At 42.0% G+C, this 8,453-nt stretch overlaps 1 protein-coding gene across 1 annotated transcript; it reads left to right on the top strand.

The window, feature by feature from the left end:
* Positions 1 to 245: 245 nt before the first annotated feature.
* Positions 246 to 2,946, top strand: LOC142182326 (uncharacterized). The gene is made up of 6 exons (XM_075256578.1): positions 246 to 1,067; positions 1,101 to 1,271; positions 1,532 to 1,646; positions 1,796 to 2,133; positions 2,233 to 2,327; positions 2,412 to 2,946. Exons 1-6 carry the CDS (start codon positions 246 to 248, stop codon positions 2,944 to 2,946), a joined length of 2,076 nt encoding a protein of 691 aa, XP_075112679.1.
* Positions 2,947 to 8,453: the final 5,507 nt, after the last annotated feature.

Below are 8,453 nucleotides of genomic sequence, written 5' to 3'. Positions count from 1 at the left end.
GGTTGAAAAGCCAAGTGTTGTTGAAGCTGAAAAAGTTCCGGAAGAGTTGAAAGTGCAAGAAGAAAACCAGGAAGAGGTAAAAGAAAAGGTAAAAGAGACACCAAAAACTCTACCACCTATTCCTAGACCTCCTCCTCCATTACCTCAAAGACTTTCTAGGAAGTTTATGATAGCAAACTCAAAAGGTTCTATGACATTCTCAAGCAGTTATCGGTAAATATTCCATTTGTGAAATTTTTCAAGAGATGTCGGGTTTTGCTAAATATTTGAAAGACTTGATTACCAAGAAAAGAACCACCAAGAATGAAGTGGTGAATGTGACTCATCGGGTTAGTTCCATCATTGCAACATTCACCATTCAAAAGAAAGAAGACCCGGGAGCTTTCACCATTCCATGTACTATTGGGGCACATGATTTTGAAAGAGCCCTTTGTGATAATGGGGATAGCATCAACTTAATGCCTCTTGCCATTTACAAGCAAGCAGGGTTAGGTATGCCAAGGCCCACAAGTATAAGATTGCAAATGGCCGATCGTTTATGGAGACCGGTGGGAGTTGTCGATGATGTGCTTGTAAAAGTGGGAAAGTTTTATTTGCCCACCGATTTCGTAATCCTTGATTATGCAGTTGACAAAGAGATCCCTATCATTTTGGGGAGACAATTCCTTGCCACAGGAAGAGCACTAATAGATTCAGAACAAAATGAGATCAAATTCCGTATGGATGATGAAGAGGTTACATTCCAAGCAAGCAGGGGTATGAAACTACCACATGAATATGAAAGCATCTTGGTGATTGATGTTGTTGATGAAGTGGAAGATGCGGTTGAAATGAAGGTGGAAGAACAACGCCTCGGTAAGGCGTTGGCGGCAATTTATATGGAATCAGTCAATGCATTGGAGGGGCTTGGGTCCTACACCTATGATCCGGCAAAGCTCTCTCTCGACTTGGAAAATAGAGCCACTCCTCCCGCAAAGCCTTCTATTATTGAGCCACCACAACTAGAGCTCAAACCACTTCCACCACACTTGAGGTATAAATTTCTTGGCTCAAATGATACTTTACCGGTAATCGTATCTTCTTTGTTGAATGATGTGTAGGTAGAACAATTGTTGGATGTCTTGAAGGAGCATAGTCAAGCTATTGGATGGACAATTGTGGACATCCGAGGGATTCCTGCCGGAATTTGCGAACACAAGATCCAATTGGAGAATGAGACTAAACCAAGTGCAGAGCATCAACAATGGTTAAACCTATCCATGCAAAAGGTGGTAAAGAAATAAATCATCAAGTGGTTTGATGCCGTGGTGGTCTATCCCATTGCCGATAGTTCTTGGATGAGCCCGGTGTAATGTGTGCCAAAAAAGGGAGGCATGACCGTGATTTAAAATGACAAAAATGACCTCTGACTACTTTTCGGTTACATCTCGTGCTTTCTTGATGGATATTTCGGTTACAACCAAATAAACATAGCATTGGAGGACCAAGAGAAGACAACATTCACTTGCCCTTATGGAACTTTTGCCTGTAGCCGGATGCCATTTGGTTTGTGCAACGCTCTGGCTACTTTTCAGAGATACATTATGTCCATCTTCTCCGACATGGTGGAGGATTTTCTAGAGGTTTTCATGGGCGACTTTTCGGTGGTAGGTGACTCTTTTGAGCATTGTCTTAACAATCTTAACAAGTGCTCAAGAGATATAAGGAGACCAACCTTGTGCTTAACTGGGAGAAATGTCAATTCATGGTGGATGAAGGCATTGTATTGGGGCATAAAATTTCAAAATATGCATAGAGGTTGACCGAGCAAAGATCAAGATCATTTCCAAGCTTCCTCCACCTACTTCAGTTAAAAGTGTCCGAAGCTTCTTGGGGCATGCCAGATTCTATAGGCGTTTCATCAAGGATTTTTCCAAGATTGGAAATCTCATGTGCAAACTCCTTGAGAAAGATGCAAAATTTGTGTTTGACGAGAAATGCCTCAAAGCCTTTGAAGAATTGAAACAAAAGCTCACCACGGCACCTATTATTGCCACACCCGATTGGTCTCTTCCATTCGAACTCATGTGTGATGCCAGTGGTGTAGCTATTGGAGCAGTGCTTGGCCAATGTCACAACAAGATTCTTCACCTGGTCTATTATGCAAGCATGACACTCAATGGAGCGCAAATGAATTATAGGGTGACTGAGCAAGAACTTTTTGCCATTGTCTATGCCTCTGAGAAATTCTAGGCTTACTTCTTGGGATCCAAGGTGATAGTGTATACAGACCGTGCTTCTCTTCGCTATCTTATGGAAAAGAAGGATGCAAAGACTAGGTTGATCTGGTAGGTCCTGTTGCTGCAAGAGTTTGACTTCGAAGTCAAAGATAGAAAAGGGACAGAAAATCAAGTGGCGGATCATTTATCAAGGCTTGAAGAGGCAGGGAGACCAAAGGAAGATCTTGAAATCAATTATGCTTTCCCGGATGAACACATATTGGCATTATCTAACACTTTTGCTCATTGGTATGTCGATATTGCTAACTACTTGGTTAGTGACCTTATTCCGGATGGATTGGAATCTTATCAGAAGAAGAAGTTTTTGAGAGATTGCCGGCAATACTATTGGGAAGAACCATTCTTGTTCCATGTTTGTGCTGATAACATCATCAGAAGGTGTGTTCTAGAAGAGGAGATTATGCCAATTCTAAAGGCATGGCACGACTCACCGGTTGGGGGTCACCATGGGGGCAATCGAATGGCGGCAAAGGTGCTTGAATGTGGTTATTATTGTCCATCGATTTATCATGATGCCAATCAAATGGTCAAGGCTTGCGACCAATGCCAAAGGCAAGGATCAATCTCCAAGAGTCATGAAATGCCAATGCACTCTGTGATGGAGATAGAAATCCTTGATGTGTGGGGAATTGATTTTATGGGCCCCTTTGTAGCTCTTGTGGTATGAAATATATCATGGTGGTTGTGGACTATGTTTCCAAATGGGTTGAAGCAATTGTCTTACCAAACAACGAGGCAAGGAGTGTGACCACATTCTTAAAATAAAACATATTCATGCGGTTTGGCACTCCTAGAGCTATTCTTAGTGATGGTGGGTCTCACTTATGTAACAAGGCTTTCACGGGGCTACTGGAGAAATATGGCTTCAAATATAAGGTGGACACACCTTATCATCCCTAATCAAGTGGCCAAGTTGAAGTTTTCAACCGGTATATAAAGAATATTCTAGCAAAGACTGTTAGTGCGAACAAGACCGACTGGTCAAGAAAGCTAGATGACGCGTTGTGGGCATACCGCACGGCGTAAAATACCCCTATTGGCACTTTTCCTTATCGGTTAGTCTTCGGCAAGGCTTGTCATCTACCCATAAAATTGGAGCACAAATCCATGTGGGCTTTAAAAAGGTTGAACTTGGACTAGGCTAAAGCTGCAAACTTGAGGTTAACACAATTCAATAAAATAGAGGAATTCTGTTTCCATGCATATGAAAGTGCAGTTGTGTACAAAGAAAGGATGAAGTTCGTCCACGACAAAAAGATCTTGAAAAAGGAGTTCAAGTCAGGTGACTTAGTTTTGCTCTTCAACTCAAGGCTCAAATTGTTTTCGGGAAGCTCAAATCGAAATGGTCTGGTCCGTTCAAGGTGGTAAATGTCTCCCCTTTTGGAGCTCTGGAATTAGAATCGGAGGATGGGCTCCGAACCTTCAAAGTAAATGGCCAGTAAGTCAAGCACTACTTGGGCATAGATGGAGAAAAACACTTGGTGGAATAGTTGGCTCTCAAATATGGTCCGTGCCCGACCAATGAGTGAACCCAAAGAAAGGCCAACTTTGTCATGCCGCGACGTTAAATCAAGTGCTTCATGGGAGGCAACCGATGTGTGGTAACACCATTTTTGTCCTTTAAATTTTACCTTTTGTTAGATAGATTTAATTGAGATATTTAAAGTGTGTGTTAGAGTGCAGGTGATTCAAAATAGCATAACACTAGGTAAAATTGCGTGTGAAAGGGAAAAAAGTCACCATGGAAAGTCTGCTGCACATATGCGGTCACATTTTAACTATGTGGACCGCATAGTGGTCGCAAACCCGGACAGTTTGTTTGGCAAAATTTGGTGGTAGAAATGCGGCTAAGACGTGCACTTTACGGACGCATTTTAGTTATGCGATCGCACAAGTGCATCGCATTGTGTCCATGAGCAACTCAAATAGAACCCACCGCATAACACTTATGCGGTAGCATAAAGTGCTATGCGGTGACTTGTCCACCGCAAATGTTGCAAAGGTAAGTATCCCTACCCCTCGTATATCACCAGCATTCAAACACTTGTAAAACAAAAGAAAAGATTTTTTTTTATCAGAAAGAAAACAAAACAAAACAAAACAAAAAAAAGAGAAAGGAAAACGGCTAGTAGAATCGAAAAGAGTAAACAACACCTGTGAATTCATCTCCCAAGTGTGCTCATTTCTCCATCACTGGTATGTTCTCCTCTCCCGATTTCATCCATGTAAAGTTTAGTTTAAATTTTGTTGTGTTTTTCCTATTTTTGTTTCCTTTACTTTTTGTTCCTTTTATTTTCCTCATTGTATTTGGGTATCTATTCATAATGTGAGGGGGTTATTGGATAACTACTTAGGCTTGGGGTGCTGGGTAGTGAAATTAGGTTCGCCATTGTTGAGGGTGGAGCTCAAAATGTTGAGAACGATGACTTCTGCGGACCGCATAGTCGATTTGCGGTCCGCATTTTTGTCGCATAGGAAACCCTAGGTCACTTGAGGAAGATGACAAAATACAGCGGCTTTGCGATCACATAAGTGATATGCGGACCGCAAAGCCACCGCATACTAAAATAGTTTCATGGCTTTTGTAACATGTTGTTTGTGGCAATTCTGCGATCGCAAATCCATCTTTGCGGTGGACTTTGCGATCGCATAGTGTGAATATACTTTCGAAGCATTTAGTTATGCGATGGTTATGTGAACCGCATAATGGGTATGCGATCGCATAACCCATCGCATAATTTCTTCCTCTCAGTAGCCACAAGTTTTGCTACAGATTTACGGACTGCATAACCTGTCGCATACTTGATGTTCTGCGCAAATTTTTTTTCTTTCTTTCTTTTCTTTCTTCTGATGTCTACTATGTTGCTCACACTTCATTTCTATGCATATATGGCCCCCAAGAAACATGCATCTTCTTCCAAGAAAAGGGCGTCCACTAGTCGTTAAGCACAACTAGCCAAACATTCACGACTGGACCCTACTGTTGCACATCCCTCCCAATCTGATGAGGAGGAGTCCTTGCCATCAGTTAACTTACAAGCTGAGGCAATGTGATGACCCGGCCGGTCGTCTTAAGAATTAACGCTTCGATCCCCTATTAACTGTTTTCCCCGAGTTTATTTCTGCTATTTTAAATTTGTCGGGATGTTCGGGTTTGAATTTCGGAGAGTTTCAGGACACTTAGTCCCTAAATGAGAACTTAAGAGTTAGAAAGTTGACCGTAGTCGGAATAGTGTAAAGACAGCCTCAGAATTGAAATCTGATGGTTCTGTTAGCTTTGTAGGGTGATTTCGGGCTTAGAGGCATGATCGGATTGTGTTTTGGAGGTCCGTAGCTAATTTAGGCTTGAAATGCCGAAAGTTGAATTTTTGGAGTTTCCAGTCTGATAGTGAGATTTTGATCCGAGGGTCGGAATGGAATTCCGAAAGTTGGAATAGCTCTGTAGTATTGAATGTGACATGTGTGCAAAATTTCAGGTCATTCGGATGAGGTTTGATAGACTTTTTGATCGAAAGCGTATTTCGAGTTTTGGAGTTCTTAGGCTTGAATCCGAGGTTAAATTGGTGTTGTGGTGTTGTTTTGAGCATTCCAAAGGCTGGAACAAGTTTGAATGATGTTTTAGGATTGGTTGGCATGTTTGGTTGAAGTCCCGGGGACCTCGTGTGAGTTTCGGGTGCTTAACGGAAGTTGAATTTGGACTTAGGAAATTTTTTACATTTGTTGGTATCTGTCATAACTGCACCTACGGTTTGGGTCCCGCAGGTGCATAGCCGCAAAAACGGCATTTCAACTGCAAAAGCAAAATTGGGGAAGTCCAGCAGGAGCAGCAGGTGCGAGAAGGATACCGCACCTGCGATGCCACAGGTGTGGAAAATGTATCGTAGAAGCGGTTTTTGGGATGATAGTGATTTTCGCAGATGCGGTCGATTTTCCGCAGAAGCGGAACAACTTGGCAGAAAAGGGGACATAACCGAGGGTTTGTTCAAAAACTTGGAAAAATTTAATTGGGAGCTCGGGATAGGTAATTTTGAGAGGGATTTCCACCTAGGTGTTTTGGGTAAGTGATTCTTACTCGTTTTTGATTGTTTTCCACGAATCTATGCTTAAAATTATCCTTTAAATTTGAATTTGGGGTGAAAAATTAGGAAAAAGGTTCTAGACCTAACAATTGAATTTGGATCATGATTTTGACATCGGATTGGGATAATTTTTATACGGTTAGACTCGTGAGAGTGTGAGAATTCTAAAACTATAAATTTTATCTGAATTCGAGACATGGGCCCGAGGGGCATTTTGGTTATTTCACCTAATTTCGCGTATTAGCTTAAAATTTAATTGTAGAATTAGTTACTTGAAGTGTTATTTACATTATGAAATTGAATTGAATAAATTTGGGCTATTTGGAGTCGAGTACTCGGGGCAAGAGCGTGGTTTCAGATTGATTTTTGAGCCGGTTCGAGGTAACTGGCTTGTCTAACCTTGCGTGGGGGACTTTCCCCTTATGATTGGTATTGTGATAATTCCTTGAGGTGACAAGTGCGTACTTGTGCTAATTGTTAAAAATCTGGTTTTCATTAAGTAACTTTAATTGTGTTTTCCCTTTATATTTATTCTATTTGCCCTTTTAAACCTGATGTTAGTTAGAGAAACATGTCCAATTGACTTAATTGCTTTATTTGCTTTAACTGCCTTAATTGTATTACGTGAAGCATGCTAGGTTAGAATTGTCTGTGCTACCTTGTTATGAAGTTGAGTTTATTTGAGTATTCCTTGTGCCATTATTGTGTGTTTTACTTTGGGACTACGGGACGGCATCCAGAGAGATCCCCTATATGTATTTACGATTTGAGCTAAAGTGCGGGATACCGGGAGATCCCCAGCACGTACATTGAGGATACCAAGAGATCCTCGAGATACCAATAGATCCCTATCATACATTAAGGATGCCAAGAGATCCTCAGGATACCAAGAGATCCCTATCATACATTGAGGATACCAAGAGATCCCTACCACCTAAGTTGAAGGAGTTGAAGGATCAGTTACAGGAATTGCTTGATAAGGGTTTTATTCGACCCAGTGTATCACCTTGGGGTGCTTTTGTCTTGTTTGTGAAGAAAAAGGATGGTTCCATGCGTATGTGCATTGATTATCGCTAGTGAACAAGGTTACAGTGAAGAACCGTTATCCTTATCCTCGTATTGATGATCTGTTTGACCAGCTTCAGGGCGCACGGGTGTTTACTAAGATTTTTTTGTGCTCGGGTTACCATCAGTTGAAGATTCGGGAGCCAGATATCCCAAAGACTGCCTTCAGGACTCGGTACGGTCATTACGAGTTCCTTGTTATGTCATTTGGGCTGACCAATACCCCAACAGCTTTTATGCATTTGATGCACAGTGTGTTCTGATCGTATCTTGACTCGTTCATCATTATATTTATTGATGATAATCTGGTGTATTCCCGGAGTCGGAAAGATCATGAACAGCTCCTGAGGACTGTGCTTCAGAATCTAAGGGAGAAGAAGTTATATGCTAAGTTCTCGAAATGTGAATTTTGGTTGGATTCAGTGAACTTCTTAGGCCACGTGGTATCGAGTGAGGGTATTCAGGTGGATCCGAAGAAGAAAGAGTCCGTGCAGAGTTGGCCCAGACCATCCTCAGCTACCAAGATCCGCAGTTTCCTTGGTTTGGTGGGTTACTACTGTCGTTTTATAGAGGGGTTTTCATCGATTGCAGCCCCCATGACCAGGTTGACCCAAAAAGGTGCTCCGTTCCAATGGATGGAGGAGTGTAGAGCGAGCTTTTAGAAGCTCAAGACAGCTTTAACCACAGCCCTAGTTTTGGTATTGCCTTCAGGTTCGGGGTCTTATACGGTCTATTGTGATGCCTCGAGGATTGGCCTTGGAGCGGCGTTGATGCAGGACGACAGGGTGATTACTTACACGTCCTGACAATTAAAGATACATGAGAAGAACTACCCTGTTCACGACCTTGAGTTAACTGCCATTGTTCATGCATCGGAGATTTGGTGCCATTACTTATACGGTGTCCGCTGTGAGATTTATACTGACCATCGGAGCTTGCAGCACGTGTTCAAGTAGCACGTGTTAGATTTGCTGAAGGACTATGACATCACAATTTTGTATCACCCGAGTAAGGCCAATGTGGTGGTTGA

This window comes from Nicotiana tabacum, chromosome 6, assembly GCF_000715075.1.
Source record: "Nicotiana tabacum cultivar K326 chromosome 6, ASM71507v2, whole genome shotgun sequence".
In the NCBI taxonomy this organism is placed as follows: domain Eukaryota; kingdom Viridiplantae; phylum Streptophyta; class Magnoliopsida; order Solanales; family Solanaceae; genus Nicotiana; species Nicotiana tabacum.
The sequence above is the reverse complement of the archived record's forward strand: the minus strand, read 5'-3'. Positions and strand labels throughout refer to the sequence as shown.

Excerpts from the sequence above, each read along its gene's own strand:
- LOC142182326 (XM_075256578.1), top strand. The coding sequence starts at position 246 with ATGTCGGGTTTTGCTAAATATTTGAAAGACTTGATTACCAAGAAAAGA. Across the intron at positions 1,068-1,100 it reads GCTCAAATGATACTTTACCG|GTAGAACAATTGTTGGATGT; the intron begins GTAATCGTATCT and ends AATGATGTGTAG. Across the intron at positions 2,134-2,232 it reads ACAACAAGATTCTTCACCTG|GCTTACTTCTTGGGATCCAA; the intron begins GTCTATTATGCA and ends GAGAAATTCTAG.